Genomic DNA, 26,093 nt, shown 5'->3' on the forward strand with positions numbered 1-26,093 from the left:
ATATCTGCCAAGGGGACAGTGGAACTGACTTCCTGAGGGGGGTGACGACCTCACAAAATTAAAGTAATGCAATGAAAGGACTTTGGGGTTACACTAGGGTGACACCGAACAGCCTGGATAGGTGGGTAAAAGGGTCCGCTGCATCCCGGGAGGAAGCCGAGTGAGTCTCCCACAGTGGGATTGGACACAGGAGACCACTGCAGACTGAAGCAGAAGAACACATAGCACTAGGGCAGAACAGGAAACACCGCATGCGGCTTTCAGAAGGCTTTGGACTAATGCAGCAGGTGAGACATGAACTGGATAGTTAAACAGACAAAGCTGTGCTAGAGTCTGGAATTCTAGAAGTCTATGCGGTGTTCTTGTGTCTTACCGCAGAAAACTTGATTCTCTGTTTTGTTTTGCCTTCTTTTGTTTGTTTTTTGTTTTTGCGTTTCAAGACAAGGTTTCTCTTTGCAGCCCTGGCTGTCCTGGAACTCATTCTGTAGATCAGGCTGGCCTTGAACTAAGAGATCCACCTGCTTATGCCTCCCAAGTGTTGGGAATAAAGGTGAGTACCACCATTATTTTCTTTCTTTTTTTTCAATGGTAGGATTAAACTCACAGCATCAAGCACACTGAGTATATGTTCTACTACACAGTTATATCCATAGCCTTCAGGGACTTGATCTTGTCCATGGTGTGAGAGGAAGCTTCCCTAAGGAAGTGGTCTCTGAGCTGACATTTGAAAGATAAGCATATTCCTAAAGCGAAGGGGGAAGAGCAGGTGGGAGGGTCTACCTGCGCAAAGACTGTGAGTGGGGAAGCATGGCATCATGGGGAACTGAGAAGATGCATGCTGGAAAGGAGAGCTAGGGAGGCTGAGCCGCGGGTGAACTGCTCAAGGTTGTGGGAACCATTTTCCAAGCAGTAGAAAGCCACTGGGCAGCTAGGCGGTGGTGACACACACCTTTAATCCTAACACTCGAAGGCAGAGGCAAGTAGATCTTGCATGGGAAGTCCTTCTGTAGATGTGTTGCTTTTATTGGTTAATGAGTAAGGAAACTGCTTTGGCCTGTGATAGGGCAGAATAGGGCTGGGGGGGGCGGGGATGGGAAACTAAACTGAATGCTGGGAGAAAGAAGGCAGAGTCAGGAGAAACCATGTAGCCAGTTGCCGGAGGGAACTTTACCTGGTAAATCACAGCTGCATGGCAATACACAGATTAATGGAGAGATGGGTTAGTTTAGGATGTAACAGCTAGCCAAGAAGAAGCTAGAGATGATAGGCCAAGCAGTGGTTTAAATAATATAGTTTCTGTGTGATTATTTTGTGGTCTGGGCAGCCAGGAATGAACAAGCAGCCTCCTATTACATGGATCTCTGAGTTCAAGGCCAGCATGGTTTACAGAATGAGTTCCAGGACAGCCAGAGAAACCTACTTGGAGAAACCTTGTCTCAAAAAAACAGACAAAAAAAAAGAAAGAAGCTAAGGTAATGCCATGCAGGAAGATGGTGTGGTCTGTTCTGTACCATGGCCAGCAGTACCTCAGCACATAGTCCCCAGCAGAAGATGCAGGGTGCCTGTTTTGGAAGCTACCATTGGTGAAGAGACAGAACTGGATCATCATGAAGACAGAGGGAAGAGGAAGGGCCCAGGAGACACTGTGCGGGAAACCTGTTGGGGAAGAGTGGAAGAGGACCAGTGACAAGGACCTGCTTCCTCTTTTCTGTCATTGTGTGGAATGTATTCTCACTGAAATGACACAGTAATCACCAGGTTGGAGTAGAGATGGGGTCCAGGGTTGAGGGACTTCAGCTCGAATGAGTGACACTGAGATACATGCATTTGGGCACATGAAGGGACATGGCTATGAGAGCTCAAGAGGAAGCTGGGTTCCAGAGGGTGGCCCCTGGTGTGCGCACTGAGTGGAGATACAGGACCCCCACACAGGTGATGGTGGCCCCTGGTGTGCGCACTGAGTGGAGATACAGGACCCCCACACAGGTGATGGTGGCCCCTGGTGTGCGCACTGAGTGGAGATACAGGACCCCCACACAGGTGATGGTGGCCCCTGGTGTGCGCACTGAGTGGAGATACAGGACCCCCACACAGGTGATGGTGGCCCCTGGTGTGCGCACTGAGTGGAGATACAGGACCCCCACACAGGTGATGGTGGCCCCTGGTGTGCGCACTGAGTGGGGATACAGGACCTCCACACAGGTGATGGTGGCCCCTGGTGTGCGCACTGAGTGGAGATACAGGACCTCCACACAGGTGACGGTGGCCCTATTACAATAGTCATGCTGGGTAACCAGCCTAGGAACCTGCAGCAGATGAATGGACAATGGAAACGTGGTTCATAGGATGGCTTTATTTAGCTGTGAAGAATAAGATTATGTCCCTGACTTCAAACTCTACTACAGAGCCACAGTACTGAAAACAGCCTGGTATTGGCATAAAAACAGACAGGAGGACCAATGGAACCAAATCAAAGACCCAGAAATCAATCCACACATCTATAAACACCTGATTTTTGACAAAGAAGCAAAAAATATAAAATGGAAAAAAGAAAGCATATTCAACAAATGGTGCTGGCATAATTAGATATCAACATGTAGAAAAATTAAAATAGATCCATATCTATCGCCATGCACAAAACTCAAGTCCAAATGGATCAAAGACCTCAACATAAAACCAATCACACTGAACCTCATAGAAGAGAAAGTGGGAAGTACGCTTGAACACATTGGCACAGGAGACCACTTCCTAAATATAACCCCAGTAGCATAGACACTGAGATAAACAATTGATAAATTGGATCTCCTGAAATTGAGAAGCTTCTGTAAAGCAAAGGACACGGTCAACAAGACAAAATGGCAGCCTGCAGAATGGGAAAAGATCTTCACTAACCCCACATCAGACAGAGGTCTGATCTCCAAAATATACAAAGAACTCAAGCAATTTGTCATCAAGAGAACAAATAATGCAATAAAAAAGTGGGGTACAGACCTAAACAGTGAACTCTTAATAGAGGAACCTAAAATGGCTCAAAAACACTTAAGGAAATATTCAACATCCTTAGTCATCAGAGAAATGCAAATCAAAACAACCCTGAGATTCCATCTTACACCTGTAAGAATGGCCAAGTGCAAAAACACTGATGACAACTTATGCTGGAGAGGTTGTGGGATAAAGGGAACACTACTCTATTGCTGGTGGGAATGCAAACTGGCACATCCCCTTTGGATGTCAATGTGGTGATTTCTCAGAAAATTAGGAAACAACCTTCCTCAAGACCCAGTAATACCACTTTTGGGTATATATCCAAAGGATGCTCAACTGTGCCACAAGGACATGTGCTCAACTATGTTCATAGCAGCATTGTTTGTCATAGCCAGAACCTGGAAACAACCTAAATGCCCCTCAACCAAAGAATGGATAAGGAAAATGTGGTAGGCAAATGGATGGATCTAGAAAACATCATATTGAGTGAGGTAACCCAGACCCAGAAAGACAAACATCATATGTACTCACTCATAAGTGGCTTTTAGACATAAAGCAAAGCCAGCCTACAATTCATAATCCCAGAGAACCTAGACAACAAAGAGAACCCTAAGAGAGACATACATGGATCTAATCTACATGGGAGGTAGAAAAAGACAAGATCTCCTGAGTGAATTGTGAGCATGGGGTTCATGGGAGAGGGTAGAAGGGGAGAGGAGTGGAGAAAAATATAGAGATCAGTAAAAACAAGCTTACAAAAAAACTAAAAAAAAGTGCTTGAATGTTTTATATTAGAAACAAAAAATTATTTGTTTTTATTATAAAAAAATCTGTTAAAAAAAGAAAAAGGAACAGAGGATCACACTAGGTGATGGAGTTAGGCAGCGACAGGTGTTTACACCAGGTACCATGGTTTGAGTGGAGACCAGATGTCTCGGAGAAGATAAACTGTAAAAATATTCAGGATGTGTGCGGTGGAGCATCTAGCTGGAAAGCCTCTGGGATAGGTTTCGTCAGCATAGTGATGAATTTATCCCAGAGGTTTTTGTTGTTGTTATTTTGTATTTCACCCAATTTTTTTTCCAGCTAGAAACACTAACTTGAAAGTTCCTGATCAGATATATTCCATTTGAAATAACTTCTCTACAGCAAACAATTCTCTTATATTTGAAACATGTCAAAGAGAAGAATTAGTATTTCATTATTTTTGTGTTTTGAGTCTTGATTGCTAGCAATCAAGGAACTGTGGGACAATCCTGGTGTCCTGGATGGCTCAAGAAACACAGTAAGGGGGGAAAAAAAGAATAGAATTATGCCATCTGGAAGAAGATGGATGGAACTAGAGACTGTTCTATTAAGTAAAAAAAAGTCAAACTCAGAAAGACAAAGAGCACATATCATCTCTTCTATGTAGGATCTAGAGTAAAAGACAAAGGCATAGAAGTGGAAGGGAGGAGCCGTCTGGGAAGAGGAAACGGACCAGTCCAGAGTGAGGGTGCTGGGAAGTGGTGAGCAGGACCAAAGTGTGTTTCAGATGTATGTGTGAAAATGCCACAATGACACCCTTTGTTTTGTGGAACTAAGATACGCTGGTTTAGGCGGAAGCTCCACCTCAGCCCCACTTCTCTCTCTCCTGACCCCACCGACAGAAAGCCTGCCATGTGGCAGCTCCTCCCCATGAGATGCTGGTGATGATGCCTACAGGGTATTTAAGACCCAGTCCCTGGACCTGTCTTGTGATTGCCCTCCTTCCTCCCCTGAAAGTCACCCGGGAATTGCTTTGCTCTGTTTATTAAACCCGGTTTTATTAATTCAGCTGGATTTGGCTTATTGCATCGGTAGAGAAACCCACTACTGGGATCTCAAAAATACTTATCCATGCTCATAAAGAAAAAGCAATGTAAAAGAAATCTACATATTTGCTACCCAGATTTAACATATGTTAAATGTCCTAATGATAATGCTCTGATATTGCTTCAGGGTTCTGTACCTTGCAGATACAGGAGGGAATTTATCCCTTTTCATGCCCTGAACTTGATCTATAGAAAATGTATGTATCCTAAACCAAGATATATATAGTGAGTTTGCATTTAAAAAAAGGAAAAACTAGATGGAAGAAGAGCGAACAAAGGCCTGAGATGCAGGCAGGGATGTAGGGGAAAACGCAGTGTGGAAAATAAGAAGTCAAGCATTCTGAGATGGAAGGACATACAGCGGCATTTTATGTTCTAACTGACCCCGGGCTTGAGGGCTTGGAGGTGCTGAAGCTCAAAAGACAACACCCCAAGCCCCAAACAAAGCATGGTAGCTTTGGCCTAAAGGAGCAGCCTTGAGGCCTCCCTACCCTTTCATGCCACCCTCACCCCCGCTCTCAACTCTTGATCTTCTTCCAGTTCAAAGCACAAAGCTAGACCTTTGGAGGTTCCTTTATCTGCTTTGAGAAATTCCCTTCCCAGGAGAAGTACAATTGCCATGAAATCTTGGAAAGATGAGACTAAAAATCTCCATGCCCAGGACACCCTATCCAGAAAGACTAGAAAAATCACCTAAGAGACTTTATTATATGATAAGACAGACAGACAGACTACACGCACACACATACATCTTTCATTCTTCCAACAATACAAGCTTCTATTTCTTTCTATAACTCAACATGTATAGAAGCTTAGCCACTTGGCTTGGGCCTTAGACTGTGAGATTTCTATTCCACAATTTCCTGTGTGCCATTTTTCCTTAACAGTCTGCATGTTGTAACTCACTTCAGTGACTGTGTGTGGGGGAAGTTGGGGAGCTCCCTTTACCCTTACAGACACCACCTTAGCAAGAGAGTGGGCCAGCCGGGCATGAAGGCATATACCTGTAATTCCAGCATTCCTGAGGGAAAAGCTGGAGAGTTGTGAGTACAAGACCAACTTGAGCTATACAGCAAGGCAGGGTGTTACAGAATGAAGGGCTGGGGATGTATCTCTGAGGGAGAGGGCTTGCCTAGCAGGCATAAAACTCTGGATTCAATCCCTAGCCCTGGGTTAAAAACTAGGTGAGGACGCCCTTGCCTGAGGGTGGACGCCAGATGGGAGTGGCCAGAGCAGAATGGGAAGTGAGAAGTTTCTGGTTTGTACTCCTACCCAGAATCTGTGTCAAACTGTAACACAGAAGTCAATAAAAGCTGAACAAAGAGAGAAGAGGAAGAAGGGGTTTGCTCTCCTGGCTTGTCCTCTTTACTCATGACCTTGTCTGCTGCAGGCTCCTCATTAACCTTCATGCTTGGCAAACAGGAAGCAGCAGAACGCCCGCCCAGGAGAGAGAGAGAGGAGGCCGCTGCACCCTGTCTCTGAGTGACTTTTGCACAGTACCTTTCAGCATTTTCACCGCCACCTGAATGGAGACTCCCGTTTTACTAATCCCGTAGGCTGTCGCATTCATCACCCTGCCGAAAGCACCGGACCCCAGAACCTTCCCTGCAAAGATGGGATAGGCGTGTGTTAAAGATTTTGCAAGGATGCCAGGTGGTGATGGCGCACACCTTTAATCCCAGCACTTGGGAGGCAGAGGCAGGAGGATCTCTGTGAGTTTGAGGCCAGCCTGGTCTACAGCGTGAGTTCCAGGAGGGCAAGGGCTACACAGAAATACCTTGTCTGGAAAAATTTAAAAAAAAAAAAAAGATTTTTGCAAGGAAGAGGAAATGGCACAGAAACGCTGAGCACTCATTCCTTACCGAACTCTAAGTTTTCCCTTGGAAACTCCCACTTGAGGTCGTAGTCATAGTCCCTGAAGTCAATGTAAAAGTATTCGTTATCCAGCGGTCCCGTCACCTGGACCATCTGCAGCTGGCTTTCATACCTAAATTGCTTTAGAGACAAACAGGGAGTCGGCGACGGTCTGCAGTGCTGCCGAGCCAAGTCAGGCGTGAGTCTCCACTGGGCTTTACCTTTTTGTACTTGTGACAGACCAGCACAGTTAAGACAACGATGAAGGGAAGACAGAGGCCGATCGTCGCGTAGAAGGAGATGCGGTCTTGGATGAAAGGGAAGGGGCCTGCAAGAGAAGCAGTCGCTAGGCAGTGACGTAAAACTCCCGTTGGCAGGTGTGAGTAGTCAGCCCTCACCAGTCAGACTCTCTCAGCCTGTTCCAGGAACCACCATTCTCAGTCCTCAGGGACATTCTGTATGTATGGGGCGTCCCACAGAAAACCACTGTTCCTATACACAATGAGTTCCCTTTCCAGAAAAATTAGAAACAATTCTGAATGCGTTTTTAAAATTGAACGATTAGGTCAGAAGAATGATAGTCATTTAAGCTTTTCACCAAGCCCACCAGATATAAAGAAGTCTATGTAGTTGATACCCAGATCCATCACATTGAGTGCAGAGAAGTTACAGGTGTGAGTGTCTGCCTGCATGTGTGTCTGTGCACCAAGTGCATGTCTGGTGCCCTCAGAGGCCAGAAGAGGGTGTCAGTCCCCTGGGACTGGAGGTGATTGGTTAAATGGCTAATGGGAACTGAACCCTGGTCTTCTGCAAGAACAGCACGTGCTCTTAACTGCTGAGCTACCTATCCAAAGCCAGAACTTTGGCTTATTTGTTTGCTTTGTTTTGCATTTTTCCGAGGCAGCATCTCTACGTAGCCTAGACTGGATCTGAACTTGGGGTCCTCTAGCTTCTGCCCCTGGAATGTGAGGTGGGCTGCGTCCACCACTCCTGGTTTGACCCACCACTCCTGGTTTGAATTCATCAGTATTATCCAGGCACCCTAAAATATTGATGCTGTCTTAGGAAGACTCTAAAAACAACCCCATGATGTAGTAAGGCAGGCTAAACGTAAATAAGGGGATTAACAAAACTGGAAGGGATTCCAGATCACCAAGTCTGTTTTGCAGTACCTGTGGTAGCTACTCAGTGCACCAGGAGCGCACGGGACTCCCAGGCCTGGTGAGTCATAACACCCATGGAGAACCGGGTCCCGAAAAGGAAAATGGGACAGTTTCTCTGGGGATTCTTGCCTGACTCAAAAAAGATCTTACACTCGTTCAGAACTACACTGTCTTAGAAAAAGTCTCCGGTCAAAGCCAGCCACTGTGCCCGACTTCACGTGGGGAATCTCTGGGGACAGAGCGTGTTGATGACATCAGCAAAGGGCTGCACACCTGTGGAGTTCAGAAAGACGGTCTCGCAAGACGTGCCCTCGGAATTGTACGCGCAGCACTTGACGGGAAAGCTTTTTCCAGCCTGGTTCATATCGAGGGTGCTGCTCGACACCCACTGTCCAAACACTTTTCTGTCAGCCTTTTTATTCCAAACTCCTTCTGGGATTTCCTCAGTGCAGCTGAAAAAAAAAATGGCAGGAAGAGAAGTTATGAGCTGTGGCCATTTGGAGTGACAGCCGAGTGAGGCACGCATCTCTTCCCCAAGCTGCATTCATGGTGAAAGGTTCGGGAATCTTACTCCTCCTTCTCATTCTCCTTCCTTTCTTTTTCTTCTTTCTCTCCCTCTCCTCCCTCCCCCCTCCCTCCGTCCCCTCCTTCTTGTTTTTTGGAATAGGGCCTCACTATGTACCCTATGCTGGCCTCAAACTCTAAGATCCTCCTGCCTCAGCCTCCCGAGGGCTGGGATTACAGGCGGGCACCGCCATGTCCAGCTTGGCTCTTCCATTTCGAGAGACGTCAAGCTTCTCATTACTTGGGAGACTGGTCCGAACACTTCCTCCACGTCCAAGAGGGTAGCGGGTATCCGTCAGAGGAGCAGGACACCTGGCCAGCTGAGATGCTCGCTAACACTTGAGGTTTCTCTGTGGAAAGTGACATGCAGTAAGCTCATGAAAGATGGGTCTTTCCAGAAACAGCTCAGTGCTGGCTTCAGTTTAGGCTGCCTATTTACCCCAGCCTCTGTACCCTGGAGAAGTCCCTCATTCATGATGTCTCAGATCTTTGGTTGGTCCCTCCCTCTGCTGTCATATAATCTTCTTGACGGGTGGAGGCATCACCTCTCTGTGGCTCACTTCCTAGGGGGAGCTAAGGGACAGAAGTCCCATCTACAACACTTAGCTACAACACTTAGCTTCAAGCTATCTGCAAAGACAATCTCATGAAATATATTGTCTTTTTCTTACTTTTGCACAGACCAAAATGAAAGTCATTAGAACAAAAACAGCCGGTGACTCCACAGCCTTCCTTGTGTGTTCCTTTCAAAGTGCCAAGCCAATAGAGTCACAGTAACAAGGGCACGGACACATGGGAGACAGAGCACGTCTTAGCTCTGAGAGGAGATATAGATGTGTCTCAAGTCAACATAAAAGAAGCACATAGCTTACAAAAGCAGTTTCAGGGGCTGGAGAGAGGGCTCAGGGCTTAAGAGCACTTGCTGTTCTTCCAGAGGACCTAGGTTTGGTTTCTAGCACCTACATGGTGGCTCATAACCATTTCTAACTCTAGTTCCAGGGGAGATCAGGCTCCCTCTTCTGGTCTTTGTGGGTACTGCATGCACATGGTGCAGAGACATCCATGCATATATATATATATATCATCCCTTCTAAGCTGTGTTTGACTCTTCCTGGTAAAATTAATAGGGAATAAAATGAGACAAAGTGAGAGTTCACTTACTTCTTATATTCAGCGTGAACATTTTGGTGAACTGAGCGTCATCGTTTTCTGCATGGAATATGTATTCTCCTGGCTTGTTCTTATGATCACAAAATTTAGATATGCTGTTTGAGAAAGAAATAAAGACATACTTAGCCCCCTGCTTCCAGGAGAGGCTACAGTGAAGAACCAGATGAGGACATGTTTGTATTCTAATTCTTCTTACTCAAAGCGCCAAGACACACATCATCATCAGCACCATCATCGGCAGCATCTGAGGGCTTTGTAGAAGTGCAAACACAGAAAGGGTTAGGGCTTGCTAGGGCTAGGGATCCCAAGAGAGGCAGGATCCCTGGTCCTGCTTCTCCACACTTCACTTTGACTTTCCAGGACAGAGATGAAGCCCTGCAGGTAGAGAAACTTCCTCTATCCTGAAGTGACTGAGTCCCTGGTGGTCAACCAATCATCAGTGATCCAATGGTCTACTACTGACTTACACATGGATGTTAACACTAGGGAAGGCTCAAACCCACTGAGTTCACACAAAGATTTTTAACTGAACTGGGCAGGCTCCAGTGCCTACTCAGGATGCACAGTAAGTGTGGAAGCCCACAGAAGTGGATCCATTCCACCTTGACTAAAGGTTAGAGAATTCAGACCTGTTCTTGCTCCTTCGAGGTTATATAACAGGAGGTTTGATCTAAGGGATGATATGGGAGTCCCCTCTGTATGCTGTGATATGTTTTATTACCATTGATTAATAAGGAAGCTGCTTTGACCTACGGCAGGGCAGAATATAGGTAGGCGGGAAAACTAAACTGAATTCAGGGAGAAAGAAGGAGGATCCAGAGAAACACCATGTAGCTGCCCAAGAAGCAAGAAATAACAAACCACAAGCCTGGTGGTAAAATATGAAATAATAGAAATGGGTTAATTTAAGATGTAAGAGTAGCTAGGAATATGCCTGAGCCATTGGTGAAACAGTGTTCTAATTAATATAGGTTTTGTGTGATTATTTGGGTCTGGGTGGCCGGAAAACAAAAGTGCAGTCTCTGTCTACAAAGGGGTGGCTACTAACCGGGTGTTTTGACCAAGGTTACTTGGTGTTTTGGGTACTAAGAAGGTAATTACTTTGTTTGTTCTTGTATCATGGTAAGGAAGTCTCTTGCTTTCCCCCTCCTCTTTGGATTGGGGTATATAAAGCTTATGAGGAATAAACATGAGGCGAATCTCAGCATTTACTGATGCCCTCCGGACTCTATCAGTTGTCTCTTGTCTATTTCTTTTCTAATCCTCATGCTTCCCTCCAAGCACGGAGGAATAAACCAGGTGGGACCCAAAAGTTGTCGCCGGGTATGTGAGACATGACAAGTGAGTGGGTGCTTTTACATGGGTAACTTCCTATTGCTGGAGACTGTAGTGGGATGCTGGTTAGAGTTAGAGAAGGCAAGGAACTAGGAATACGCTTTCACATACCCACTGTCACAAGGACCAAAAGGAAAGGAAAGGCTTGCTCAGGAGATACTGATTTTTTTAAAAAAATAAGGTTGTTAGAGGAATCATATTTTTATGTATTTTATTTTAATTAAAATTTTGCATTTTTAAGCTATAAAAAGTTCAAGTCAATGGGTTTCATTATGGCATTGCCACACATTGTCATTATCTCTGCTCTCCTTTGTCCCCTTCCCCTGTTCTTTCCCTGAGAAAATATTTAATTAGACCATAACTTGAAGATGTGTGAGAAAGAGGGGGGAGGAAGCATGCAAATATGGCAGAATAGAAAGACGGACAGGTGTAGGAGGAATTTTTGTCGGGACCGTCAGCTCCAAAATAAATGCACAGAGACTTACTCTTAATTCTAAATGCTCAGCAGATAGCCTAGGCTTATCTCCAGCCAGCTCTTTCAACTTAAATTAACCCATTCTGTTGACCTACATGCTGCTACATTCATTTACCTCATCTATGAACTTCCCATGTTGTTTCTCCCACATCTGACTTGTAACTCTCTTCCAGCATTCTCTCTGCCTCGGAAAATCCCGCCTAGCTATGACACACCTGCTCCTTACCAACCAATGAGAGTAATACATACGCATATTGTCCCAAAAGACTTCCAGGCCTGGCGGTGGTGGCACACACCTTTAATCCCAGCACTTGGCAGGCAGAGGCAGGTGGATCTCTGTGAGTTCAAGGCCAGCCTGGTTCACAAAGTGAGTTGTAGGACAGGCTCTAAAGCTACACAGAGAAACCCTGTCTCGAAAAACAAACAAATTAAAGAAGACTCTTCCATAACAGGAAGTGTGCTGAGAAGATGGCCCAGCTGTGGCTCTGGTCCCCGAACCTGACAAGCTGAATTTCATCTCTGGAATGCACAAAGTGGAAAGAGAGAACTGAGTTCCAGGGCTGTCCTCAGACCTCCACACACAATGCATGCAGACATACACACAATAAATAACTAGATAAAATGAGAAAAATATTTTTGAGTGAAAGATAGGTAGGCATGAGCCAGCATGGATGCCATCCAGGAGTCCACTGTGCAGGACACAGACCTGGAAGTTCTCGTTAGCTCGCTTTCTGTCCACCTAACAGAGAGCTGAGGTAAATCAGCGCATAGAGAACAAGCTGATTGGGGCGCAAAGGTTCGGAGGTGTCAATCCACTGTTGGCTGTCCTTGTTGCTCTGGGACCTGTGGGGGGGACAACATGGCGAGAGTGCAAGACGTGGCAGGGAAACCAAAGGTGGAGTGGGGGGCATCCCCCACTTCAAGAGAGTATACCCCACCATCCACAGACTTCCCACAAGGCCTCACCTCCTAGCACCACTTTAAGGGGACAGGCCTTCAACATGGAAGGGCTCAGCTGTTCTCCTCCCATCTGCAGAAAGACTGTAGCTCCAGTGGGCTGGAAGCACTGAAGCATTAGATGGAGGGTACGTAGCTGCCCAAAGGAGGCAGAAGTCAGCATAGAATGTTCTGTGGACTTCACAGACGCAGGACTGGAGCTCACTTAACTTAGAAGGCAAAAAGGAGAGACTCAAGGAAAAGCAACCACAATACTGAAGGCAGGAAGCCATGGGCTATGGAAGTGGGGCCTCCTGACTGAAACAGAGGAAGGCGCTGGGATGTCTGGGACGAGAGGGCTAAGGGGGTAGAAAGGAGTCCACTAATTAAGACCCCTGAAAAACAGTCTAATTGCTCAGAGAGCTGAAGGCTGGCAGGAGATGCTGCGGATTCCTGAGCCCAGTATCCACAGCATGGGCAACCTTAGATTTGCCTGATTGTCCTGGGAGGAGTTTATTGGTGGAAAGCCTGGAGATGACAGCGACACTCATTCGGCTACCAATGGATACCTGATTCTGTGGGAAGAATTAAGTCTCCCCTGCCCTGAGTTCACATCCTTGAGTGCTGGCCATGCATAGCCACTGCCCTGAGTTCGGTCCCCAGGACCACTGAAACGAAAATAAAATGCTCTCAGCAATTAAAGGCTGAGAATTGTATACATTTTTCTCCAGTTCTTTCCCCCTTTCTTTCCTTTCTTTTTTTTTTTTTTGAGGGGGTGTGGTTATTAGGGGACAGGACCTCACTGTAGCCCTGACTGGCCTAGAACTCACAGATCCTTTCACAACTTCGTCTCTGGCATTCAGACTGACCTTTGAACTCCCACTACTAGCTTCTACCTTCTGAGTAGGCCACCATGTCTGGTTCTATGAAAGCAAAGACTGAACCAAGGGACTTTGTGGGAGAGGCAAACAAGCTGCCTGTCATCTGAGCTACTCCCCAGCCTCCATTTCTTACCCTGGCCTACTTCAGAACAAGGAAGAAACGCTGGTGAAGTGAAGAGATGGCAGGACGGTAGAAAAGTCAAAGGCCAGATGTGGGGAGGCATGGGTGTGGGGGAGGGGGAGCGTTGGCGGTGGGGCCAATGGCCGCAATTCCCAGGGCCAGCTGTGGGGATTGGGGAGGGGTGGAGGTAGGGGAAGGGGGAGCACTGGTGGTGGGGCAAATGACAGCAATTCCCAGGGCCAGCTGTGGGGGTGGGGTGGGGTGGAGGAGGGAGAGCGCTGGCGGTGGGGCCAACCACAGCAATTCCCACGGCCAACTGTGGGTGTGGGGGAGGGGTGGGATGAGGGTGGGGCAAAAGGCAGCAATTCCCAGGTTTCAGAAAGGGAAGAACAATAGGAGCCTCCAAAGCAGAAAATGTGACTCTCTGGACAGTGGCCAAAGGCCTTGAAAATGAAGAGAGGAGAGAGTTAACAAACAAACAAACAAACAAACAAACAAAACCCAGCCAGCAGCCCACATGGCACTGGCACACACCTGGAATCTCAGTGCTCAGGAGGCAGAAATGGGAAAATTAAGAGTCCAAGGTCAAGGGCTGCAGAGATGACTCAGTGGGCCAGTCTTTCAGAGGACCCGGGTTCAGTTCCCAGAACCCACATGGTGACTCACAGTTACCTAAAACTCCACCAAGGGGTCCAACGCCCTCTTCTGGCCTCCATGGGCACCAGGCATGCATATAGAAACATTTAGGCAAATACCAATAAACAGAAAATAAAAATACACAAATTCTTTTAAAAACAGAGTTCAAAGCTAATGTGGATCACACAGTGAGCCTTGCTTGTATCAAACAGGAGAGGAGACAAGACAGAGATGGAGAGACAGAGAGACAAGAGACGTGAGGGACTGACTGACTGACAGGGCTAGCTAGGGACCATGGCGAAAGGTCTGCTCAGTTTGGTGGAGAAACTAATGACCACACAGCTGTTGTGGAATAATCTTTTTGTACACTGTGAAGATGTGTCACTCAGATTGGTTTAATAAAAAGCTAGGGGGAAAAAAGGCCAATAACCAGGCATGATTTTTGGGGGCAGAGAGGATGCTGGGAAGAAGGGAATCACCAGACAGACACAGAGGATGCAAGACATGCAGGAGGAGAGGTAAAAGCCACAAGCCACATGGCAAGATGTGGACGAATAGAAACGGGTTGGTTTAAGCTATAAGAGTCAGGCGACAAGCCTGAGCTATAGCCTGAGCTTTCATAATTAATATGAGTCCCCATGTCACGTTTTATTTTGTTGTTGTGAGCTGGCAGCCCAAGGAAAAATCCGACTACACACAACCATTTTGCATCGTGAAGGACAAAGCGCAAGGCTATGTGAAGATTCTTCTTTCCTGTCCCTCCTTTGTGTTGTCCACGGGGCATGGCTCACCACAGAGAAAGCCCCTGAGGTATTTTCTCTTCAACAATATCCAGATAGCTTTACGGGTTTCTCTTGCCTTTACGTGGCCTCGACAGACCCCAGACTCACGCTCTTTCCTCCTTCAGCCTCCAGTGTTCCAGGGCGTTAGGCCTGTGCCCCCACATCTGGCTTTCTCCCACCCTTATGACCCTAACAACAATCTGAGGGACCCGGAGGCTCATCAAGAGGTTCAGAGCCTCATTTCTTCCAGTTTTTTTTGTCCTTCTTTATTTCTTTTTTTTTCAAGTTATTTATCTTGGAGACTTAGCCTATGTAATGTCATTACAATTAGGAAGAGGGGTTCATCCTGCCACCAAATCACTTTCTACTTCCTTGTATTTGCCCCCACCCGGCACTCCCCAAAGGGAGGAGTTGAGCAGGGCCAGACTTGGTCTAAGGGCTCTGGAATCTGTTTATGATTCATAAAGAATGTTATATCTAGGGCCAGGCATGGTGGCACCCACCTTTAATGTTAGCACTCAGGGGACAGAGGCAGGTGGATCTCTTTGAGTCACAGCCCAGCCTGGTCTACACATTAAGCTCCAGGCTGGCCACTGCTACACAATGAGATCCTGTTTCAACTTTCAAAATCTATAACACTAGGTAGCTTTGAAAATTATAACTAAGATACAATAGTAAAACTATTAAGTTAAAGACACTTATTACATACATTTAAGACAGGATCCCACCGTGTACAGCCCAGGAAAGGAAGGAGCCAGGGCCACAGCCTAACTGAAGGGAGATGTAACTTAGTTGGGTCTCATGTTCTTGCTCTAGAGCCAAATAGCTTTCCCTTCCTTTCTGTATGCTTTCAGGCTCATGTCTCCCTTAACCCCAGACCCCACTCAGTAAAAGGTAAATGTCAGCTCTGCCTCAGGTCCTGCTGGAGGCTTTTGTGTCCCTGCTCCTGTCCTGAGCAGGCCACTAGCCGGTCATCCAGACTGTGAACACGTGGGAGATCCCCTTGCTCAGTGAGAGCCTCGGTGGGGAGGGAACTGGGACTCACCAAGCAGAGAATAAACTACCTCTGGGGAAAAGTTATGCCAAGCTTATACTTTTTCTACCATGGCACTAATGTGGAGTTGGCGTTTATTAGTAGGTCTAGATAATTACTCAAGTAAGGGGCCAACAATCTTCGGTCTTTTTCTTTTCTTTCTTTCTTTCTTTCTTTCTTTCTTTCTTTCTTTCTTCCTTTCTTTTTTTTTTTTTTTCAGAAGTAAAAGGCCACCAAGGCAGCTAGAAACCGAACGCAAGCACGGAAAGGCAAGCCCCAGTAGACCTTTGGGTGAGATTTGAGGAAGTAAATTGCAGAAACGAAGCTGCGAAGGTGGGGAAGCTGAGAGGGTTCTGGCGTACACCATGACCACACTGAAGCTTCTGCAGGAATCCAGCTACTACACAGATAAAAAAAAAAAAAAAAAAAAATTCTGCCACCCTACTCGGCTCTCAGAACACAAAGAATAACAATCTTGATTCTTTGATACTTTGCCATCCCAACACCCTTCCAGTAAACTGCCGCATCCAGGGCGGAGTGAAGGCTGCACGCTCCCTTGGCTTATTAGTACATTTGAAACTTTTTATCATCAAAAGTTGCACAGAGCTTGTGTTAACCTCCCACCTCAGCCCAGAGCCTCCAGCAGAGCCCAGTCATGGAACACTGAGGACCGAGCTGAGGGATCTCACCATTCAGCTCTCTCCGCACTGAAAGGGTGCTCGTTGTTACACTTGGCACAGTTTTAACTCTCTGGGAACCTTCAAAGAAACGCACGGCACTCGGTGTCATGTGTGGGTCATGGGAGACACCACGGATTCCGCTTTCTCCTAGAAGTGATGTCCAGAGGTCTCTTCCCTGCTTCACAGACACACTTCCTGAACGAGGCACGGAGTGGAGTTAGAGGGATGACCGTGCAGCTGTCTTTATGGCGATTAGAGCCTGCTCCAAGATGGCGGAAACGGGGGAACCCAGAACTGCTCAAGCTGGGGTGGAAAAGCTGCTGGGGTTCAGGCTTGTGGACTGGAGCCCCAGATGCAATGTGGCTACCCAGCCTCACTGTGTGGTAGACACAGCTCTGTAATACCTCAAGGCTTCTGCTGTGTATCACCATGTCACACAGTGACAATACGTGTCCTCTGGGGGAGAAGGAAAGTGGTAGCACCTTACTGAGTCACATGGCACTTTGCTGTGTAGTCCAGGCTGGCCTGGAACTCAAGGTGTAGCCTAGGCTGCTCTAGCACTCACAGAGATGGACTGCTTCTGCATTCCATCTGCATTCTGGAATGCTAGGGTTAAAGGTAGATACCCCCACTACCTGAAGGGGCATTTGTTAAACAAATTTAACTCTTCCTTTACCTGAGTCAGGCTCACAAATATCCTGGAATGCAGGGGGGGCGGGTCTAAGGCTATGTTAGATCACACTGGTGCATTGGGGCCAGAAAGTCAACCGTCCTTCTAAACACAGGCTGCATGGTCATCAGGAACTTCTGGAACTACTTCTGGAACTCAAGTTCCGGATTAGAGTTTATGAGACCAGGCATGGTGAGTTCAAGGCCAGCTTGGTCTATATAGCAAGTTCCTGGACAGCCAGGGCTATATAGAAAGACTGTGTCTCGAAACTAGGAAGCAAGCACACAAAGAAAGAAACAAAAGAGTTCATGAGAATAGGTGGGACTCTTGATCAAGGGTGGTTCTTTCTGCCATGAGACATCCAGGATATATTAGGTCTGTAACAACTGAAAGAAGGTAGACAAGCTGCTGGTATCCAGTGAGTGGAGCCAGGGGTGCTGGTTAGACGGTCTACAAGGCAGACAACCCTCTGCAACAGAGGGAGATCCAGCTCAAAATGTTGGCATGCTGAGCACACTGCTGGTAGGAAGTCTGCATTTTTAGTTAACCTCACATTACCTCTCAAACACTAGGATAACTTTTGTAAGGGAAGGTACATAGCTCTCTGTAATCCCTGCATTACAACTCTAAACCCCAGCTAGGGAGCTGGGGAGGTGGCTCTGTGGATAAGGCGCTTGCTACACAGCATGAGAACCTGAGTTCAGACCCGTACCAGGTAAAAGACGGGTACAACAGTGTGCTTCTGTGACCGTAGGGCTGGAATATGGGGGCCACAGAGAGATGGGTGGATTCTGGGGCTTGATGGCCAGTCAGTGTAGCCAAAACGGTGAGCTCTAAGTTCAGTGAGAGAGTCTGCCTTAAAAAAAATTTGTGGAGGGGGGCTAGAGTGATGACTCAGTGGTTAAGAGCACTTATTTTTTTAGAAGACCCAGGTTTGATTCCTAGTTCCCCCATGGTGGCTCATAACTGTCCATAAGTCTCCTTCCAAGTGATCTGACACCCCATCAGTCACACATGTGATCTGCACCCAACAGGTACATATGTGATCTGATATCCCCTCAATCACACATGTGATCTGACGCCCCACCAGTTATGCATGTGATCTGATACCCCATCAGTCATACATGTGATCTGATATCCCACCAATCACACAACAGGTACACATGCATAGACATACATGCAAGCAAAACACTCATATGCATAAAATAACAATAATGTTTTTAAATCATGGCAAACAATAGAGAATGACCTCCACTGTTGGTCTGGCCTCTGCATGTGGGTATACACACATATATACACACCCCACCGGACACCCCTATCACCAAGAAAATCTAGGGATAGAGAGGTGTCTCAGGTGTTAAAAGCTAGTATTGCTCTTCCACAAGACCCGAGTTCAATTTCCAGCACCATATCAGGTGGCTCACAACTGTGTATAACTCCAGTTCCAGTGGATCCGTCACAGGCGGGCAGGCACACACACACAAGAGATTAAAAATAAATCTTTAAAAAACAAACCCAACAAAAATCCAAAATGGCTGGGGCTGTAGGTCAGTGATAGAACACTTGCTTAGCATGCAAGGCCCTAGGTTTCATCCCAGTACCTCTTTTGCTCTCTTGCTCAAACAAAGACCCATTACAAATCACTTTATAGGAAATAAAAAAAAGCACAATATCATGAAGGCAGCGCCAAGCAGAATCAAGGTAAGAAGAACTCAGTTTTTAGCCATCACAGTCACCAGAGATCCAACAAGATCATCATGAGCCACAGACACGACACCAGCCACATTCTCCTTTTTAAGACTCCCCACCAAATGTGTACACAAATTAAAAAGAAGAGGGTAAAGCTAAGCGCAATAGCTGAGTTCTTTAACCCAGCACACCTCAGACATAATCATTTAAACACAGCACAACATGGAAATTATTAATGAGATTTTACATTCTTTTGTAAATACAAAGTCTTCAAAACCCAGAGTGTATTTTCCATCTCAATTTAGACTACCCCAGGGTAAAATCCTCACTAGCCGAATGCTGGTGGCTACTGCGTTAAACCAGCAATAGAGGCCTTCGGATCACTGTTGCCGAGCACATAGTGCCAGTCACTCAGGAGGTCAAGGCAGGGTCGTCTGAACTCAAGGATTCAAGTTCAGCCCGGGCAACACAGTGAGCCCCTATCTGGAAAAAAAGATCAAATCAACTCAAGGTAACTTGTCTCAATTTTGATTCAGCATGTCTATAACAGGAGCCACGAATCTGCCATTTAAGACAATTGCCTAAGTGACTTATGGATCTTACACTTATGAATTGCGTGCTGAGAGACAATGACCATTCTAGACTGCCCGGCTCTCACAGTCTAACTTGAAGTCACGGGCTGTAAGAAGCAGGAGATGCTGTGCTGCAGACTTGGTCCAGCAGTTAGGAGCACAAGTCCTTGTGAAGTCCAGCACGCATGTCAGCAGCCAGCAGCTCACAACTGCCTGTAACCAAGCCTCTGGCCTCCAAGAACAAAGCATGCAAAGACTCTCTCTCTCTCTCTCTCTCTCTCTCTCTCTCTCTCTCTCACACACACACACACACACACACACACACACGACTAAAACTACTAAAAATAAAATCTGAAAAAAGAAAGAAAGAAAGAAGCACCATAGTTAAAGGAAGAAACTGGGGGACGCTGACTTTTGCTTTTCAAAGAAGGAATAAGAATTTCTCCCTCAGAATATAGTTGGACAAATCCCTGGGGAATTAAATTACCACTTATGGGTGGGCTGTCTCTGCATTTTCACTTGAAAACATAAACCCGTATAGTTATGGACCATATTTATGGTTGGCAAGGAGGTTTGATCCCTACATAAACCGGTACATCTATGGACCATGTTTATGAGTGGCAAGGAGGTTTGATTCCTCCATCACTCAATGCACTTGGCCCCAGGGTACTGCCACAGTCCAGCACTCTGACAGGAAATCACAATCTCTTGACGGAAAGACTGCCAGGATTCTGTTTTCACACGGCAGGCTTTCCTCCCAGAAGAGAGTGTAGGGCAGCTACCCTCACATGGTGCCCTTTGCTTTCCATCTTCAGGTCTCTGATCAACAATAAATCAACTTACACACTCGTGGGGCTGAGCCTATAGCTCAGTGGCAGAGTGCTTGGTTAGCGCTTATAAGGAAGGCCCCAGGTTCGATCCTCAGTACCGGTGGAGGCGGGGGAGGGTGTGCGTGTCTGCGTGTGTACATACACTCATAACGAGAGAATTCACTTCCACAAATACAACATCGTCTTTCTCAAGGGCCAGGGTGGAGAACTGTGCTCTGTCCTCTCTCACCTGGATCCATCCTCCAGACCCCTTTGTTCGCAAGGAAATGACGTTTGAGAGAAGGTCCACGTACATCGGATCCGTGGGTAGGCTTGAAACCTGACTGAAAAGCAGAACTTTTCGTATGGGTCGATTTCATACTCTTCTTGTGAGTTGGTAGCGTTTATGAATCCTTTTTCTGCAAAAAGAAAATTTCACAAATTAGATATTCATATCTGTGTTAGGATGGTAAAATAATCTTAACACACACACACACAAACCCAGGGTTTTACTGTGTAGCCCCAGCTGACTTGGAACCTGATTATGTACACCAGGCTGACCTCATAAGGATCTGCAGTAAAATGATTTCCAAGAAGAAACACAGGAGTTTCAGCCCCGGATGTCGGGCTGAACTCATCTTCTACAGTCAGGATTTTACTAGGGATAGGATGTTGGAGCTAGAAGGATGGCTCAGAAGCTAAGAGGACACACTCCTCTTGCTGAGGCCCCAGGGACAAGCCCCATGTTAAATAATCCCCAGGTACAAATCAATGGTCAGCAACACGGACAAGGCTTCCCTAGGAACCTCCATATTGTTCTGCTAAGAGCACAACTGACCCCTTTGCTTGCTCACATTGCTAAAGCCTGCACCCGAGAGTGACATTACCTATATGTGGCTGTTATTCTGTAACCCTCAAGGGCATCCCCAGTTCCCACTCACTCAGCATGAGGATACTTCTCACAGTCATCACTAGGCATGTTCCCAGAACAAGGACTCCTTTGGCAGGTATTTAGGACCAGGTTCTGGGACTCCAGGGATAGAAGGGACTGCCCTGCCCATAGGAAGTTACGGTCTATGGAGGACAAAGTCAGGCGAGCAGATTGATACCGTCGCGATGTGCTCTGAGTGCAGACAGTGGTATCCAAGTGTGCATAGCTGGACCACACTGTTCTAATTCAGCTTCTTTTACCACTTTTGGCTGGAAAGATGGCGCAGTAGCTACAGCACTGGCTGCTCGCCCAGAGAACTTGGTTTCAATTCCCAGCACCCTATTGAGGCTCACAGCTACCTGTAACTCCAGTCCCAAAGTATCTGGGACTGTCTTCTGGCCTTTGTAGGCACTACGCACACAAGTTAGGGCGCAAACATAGGTGTGGGCAAAACACCCATGCACATAAAATAAAAACTAATTTTTAAAAAAAAACTTGCATTTATATATTGAGTTTTGGGTCATACCTGTGGCAAAGATCACATGTAGAAGTTGTAAGGTAAAAGAACCAGCCAAAGAAAGTTTTCCTGGCTCTGAGACCCGAGCCAGTGGAAGAAATGCTTTATGACATTTTGGTATCTTTCATCTGACCATCCATATCAAATGTTTTCATTCAAACATAGCCCAGCCTCATGGTTTACAGTCAATAACATGGTCCTTACATCTGTTGACACTTGAAGCTTTTATACTACGATTCTGCAGCAGTGTCAAGAGAAGACTAACTAGGAAATTGGGGTTGTAACAATCAAAACCAAAAAAATAAAATAAAATAAAAAGTCAAAAGGAAAAGAAAAGAAATGCTTTAGCTCAGAACCCAGAACCAAAGAAAAACACCCTGACTCTGAACCATTGCCAAAGAAACACACTTTGGCCCTAGAATCAGAGTAACTGAAAATAATATGCCCTGACCCCAAAACTAGAGCCAGAAAGCTGAAAAAGGCCAGTGAAAGAAACCCAGATTGACCCTGAAGCCAGAGCCAAATCTGCCCCTGATCAACTAAGCTGAAAACCATCCAATCCCTGTGCAGGGAAATGAACCAATCCCTGAGCAGAAAATCAGTAATCCCTTGGCAGAGATCTAGCCAATCTGAGCTCAAGAGACTGAACTCTGACCAATGCCCACCTTGAAAATCTTCTCCCTAGAAAAACTCAACCCCTAAAATACCCTATATAAGCCCTACACCTGCTCAGTTTGTGGCTGCTCTTCTTCCACCCTGGCAGAGGCAGCCACCCTCCTGGATTCTTCCCTCCCAATAAATCTCTTGAATGGGGTCTGGGTGAAGACCTACTTTTGCCAGAGCAAAGGCAGAGTGGAGCAGAGAAGGCTGCAACACTTTCCCTGGGGGAGCCTTTTCCTAGCAGCACCCATTTCACTGGGGAAGCCCGAGACTGAGGAGAAGCAGGGCTGTAACACTTTTGCTGGGGAAACCTTCCCCTCGCAGACCCAAGTTGTTACATTCCCGGGCCCTCTCCTGCTGGAGCAGAGCTGTTACACTGGGGAAGCCTTTCCCTAGATCAAGGCTGTAAACTGCAACGCTTCCCGTGACCTGGGCTATTTCCTGGCTCCTGACTGCCAGAGAGCTCTCCCACCCGAGCTTGACTCCCGAGTGCCAGGATTCCTTTCCATCTGAGCTCCAGTGCTTACAGAGGTCGGAGGTCAACCTTCAGACATCAGTCCTCTTTCTACTGGAGGCTCCAGGGGTGGAACTCAGGCCACAGGGCTTGGCAGCAATCGTCTCTGCTCGCTCACTCATCTTACCAACCTCCCTTTTAGTTTCTTGGTGGCAAGGTGGACCAAGAATTCTTGGAAACAAGAATCTAGGCTGCATAGTCCATATTCCATACTAAAAGCAACTAAAAATACGAGCTGAGTGTGGTGGCGCATGCCTGTAATTCCAGCACTCTCGAGATGTCTAGTTCGAGGTCTGCAATCTACACAGTGAGTTCCAGGAGAGCCCAGGCCACATAGAGAGATTCTGTCTCAAAAACAAACAAACAAACAAACCAACAAGATTTCCTGCGCTGCCTGTGTTACCTAGGATGGTCACCAACGCGGACTGGCTGGGGTGCTTGGAGGAAGAGCAGGTGTAATAGCCGGTGTCGTTTCTTCCCACAGAGGACACAAAAGCCAACAGAATCCGGATCATGGTTCTGTTTGTGGAGTAGGTGCTCATCTCAAAGTAGCTGCCCTGGGCGTAAAGGGAACGAGAATCTGCATTTCAGGTTTCCAGCGTGTGCCGGGCACTTGCTGTAAATACCAATGGTGTTGTTGGTAGACTGGAGGCTGGGGCAGTGAGGCATGAACCACAGGGCTCAGCAAACCCACATAGGAGATTATTAGGAAAGGATGGGAGTAAAGGGAAGGATGTGGGAGGAAGTGGGGTCGACCAAGAAGGAGCGGGGAGAAAAAGAACGAACAGGTGGACGACATATGGGTGCTGGTGGGGTGTAGGAGAGTTGGGGCGGTGGGGGAGCGGGGCGGGGGGGGGCTGGGGGTGGTGGTCAGTATAATGTTGGAGTCCTAACAGATGGTACCATTACCTCCTCGAGGGCTTTGTTTTCTCGCTCCCAGGTTAGCCCAAACTGATAGTTCAAATGGATAGCCTTGCACCTTATCCACAAGGGTTCCCCCACTTTCAGGAACAACTGAGGCAGTGTGGTCTGAGGAGTTTCATTTAGATCTAGAAGATTAAAAAAAAAATCCCAAATAAGAAAAAAAAGTTATTATTTTTGAGGTGTTTGATTTGTCACAAAAAAATCTCATGAACATTCTGAAAAGCAAAGGTGCCAAGGTCCCTGATATTACTAATCAAATGAAAATAATCTTGAGTTGAGAATGGCACAATGGAAGAGGCCAGCCTAGAGAAGCCCCGGACTTTGTTCCCAGAACTGCAGAACAAGGGCAGACATGGTAAAATAGAACAATCCTCTAGAGACAGAATATCCTTTGTTGACGAGATCCCCACTTACAGAATCTATAATATTACATTTTAAATGGTATGAATGGGCCATTGAGATGACTCAGTGGGTAAAGAAAGGCATCTGCTGCCCTGCGGGATAACTTGCCTTTGATACTGGGACTCCATAATAGACTAAGAGAATAGACTCCCACAGATTGTCCTCTGACCTCCACATGTGTATGCGCACACAATGAATACATGTGATAAAGTGGTGTGAAGGGTCTGGAGTGGAACCCAGTGACAGAGCATGCACCCAAGAGCATGCACTCGAGTCCCCAGGTTCAAGCCCAGCACCTAAATAAAGCCAAGTCAAACAAAATGCTCTGAAAGAAAGAAAAAAGAATTTCTGGGGCTGGAGAGATGGCTCAGAGGTAAAGAGCCCTGGCTGCTCTTTCCAAAGGTCCTGAGTTCAATTCCCAGCAACCACATGGTGGCTCACAACCATCTGCAATGAGGTCTGGTGCCCTCTTCTGACCTGTAGGAATACATGCAGACAGAACACTGTATACATAAGAAATAAAAAAAGAAAAAGAAAAAAGAAAGAATCCCTGAAGTCCAGTGATCACCTAAGGAGATGCCATCAGTCCCAGACAGCACTCCAAGGAATAGTCCTTGACAATACATTGGTGACAGTCCCCGGTTACCTATGGTGAACAGCTTGGTGCATTCGCGGCCCAGTTCATTTCTTGCACAGCACCTGATGTCTGCTCCGAACAGCTCGTAAAGTACCTTTTCCTCCTTTCTGACAGCAGGAAGGCTTTCTTCTTTACAGCTGCAATTAGAAGGTAAGTTTCCTTCATGAAATGTTTCCAGTATAGACTTCTTACATAGCAGCGTCTGCGAGGCCCTGGGTTCAAAGCCACCCAGCGTGCATAGGGGGATGAAGTTACAAAGCATATCTGAAGGATCAAAGAAAAGAATGGATGGAAAAATAAGAAGCTCAACTGTATTCGGCTTGGGATCCCAGGGACCAGCTAGCGACTCTGTAGCTAATTAACATATTAAATAATATTACACGATTACTTTAGACCCAGATAGGGTTTCTTCACACCATTCAGGTTGACCTTGACTTTACTATGTGGCTCAGGCCAGTTTCAGACTCTGAGGGGTCCTCTCGCCTCCGTTTCCTGAGTGCTGGGATTACAGGTGTGTGTCGTGACACACACATGCTTGGTGACCTTCTTCTTTTTTTCTGGCTATCATTTAAAGGCAGGCAAAAAAGAAAAAAGGAAGAACTAAGGAAGAAAAGGGGACAAGAAGCGTAGCTGGGCTTTGACGCAGCTGAAGAGGGCTGGCAGCATTTTCTCGCAAGTACAGGCAAGGAACATACGGAGAGAGAGGCCGTCAGCAGCAGCAGGGTGAGCTCCCAGCACAAATCGGAGAAGAAAACCCAAAAAAGTGTGCCTTCTAGGGAAGACCACTAGGTCTCGGCAGTCTTCACAGAGTGACATTCTCCTGCCTCCACGGGAAATGCCCCCACTCGGCTTTCCCAGGGTATATGATAGCTTTGGGGGCTGTGTCCCTACTCGTGGCTTTCTCCACTAAATCAAGGGCATTTTCTTTCAAATTTGAAGTCACCAACTTCCTATTACCCCAAAACAAATACTGTCACACTGATGTGACAGTATCCCAGCCATCTTATTCTATATACGCATTCCATACATATATACATAGGTGTACACACACATGTATGTCAAACACACACACACACACACACACACACACACACAGAGTTTAGGTCATCTTTTTTTCCCCATAAAACTCAAGATCACATTAATAGTATTTGAAGAACTGATTTCCCTTTTCCTTTTCCTCTCCTGCTTTGTCCCATTAGTTTTCAGCAGGTACATAGCATTGCTGACCTGACTAGTGGGGACCCAGTGGACATTCAGCTCCAGTTCACATGAGAAGTGGAGGGGACTTCTACTCTGTGCC

At 46.6% G+C, this 26,093-nt stretch overlaps 1 protein-coding gene across 1 annotated transcript in view; it reads right to left on the reverse strand.

The window, feature by feature from the left end:
- Nucleotides 1–26,093, reverse strand: part of Flt3 (fms related receptor tyrosine kinase 3) — an 86,638-nt gene that overhangs the window by 19,325 nt on the left and 41,220 nt on the right. The window contains 10 exon segments of the mRNA XM_087902621.1: nucleotides 6,339–6,443; nucleotides 6,701–6,833; nucleotides 6,914–7,020; nucleotides 8,129–8,307; nucleotides 8,661–8,769; nucleotides 9,581–9,684; nucleotides 20,459–20,627; nucleotides 23,234–23,387; nucleotides 23,740–23,879; nucleotides 24,803–24,930. Of these exon segments, the coding sequence (XP_087758747.1) occupies nucleotides 6,339–6,443; nucleotides 6,701–6,833; nucleotides 6,914–7,020; nucleotides 8,129–8,307; nucleotides 8,661–8,769; nucleotides 9,581–9,684; nucleotides 20,459–20,627; nucleotides 23,234–23,387; nucleotides 23,740–23,879; nucleotides 24,803–24,930 (1,328 nt within the window).

This window comes from Myodes glareolus, chromosome 2, assembly GCF_982192425.1.
Source record: "Myodes glareolus chromosome 2, mMyoGla1.1, whole genome shotgun sequence".
Lineage (NCBI taxonomy): Eukaryota > Metazoa > Chordata > Mammalia > Rodentia > Cricetidae > Myodes > Myodes glareolus.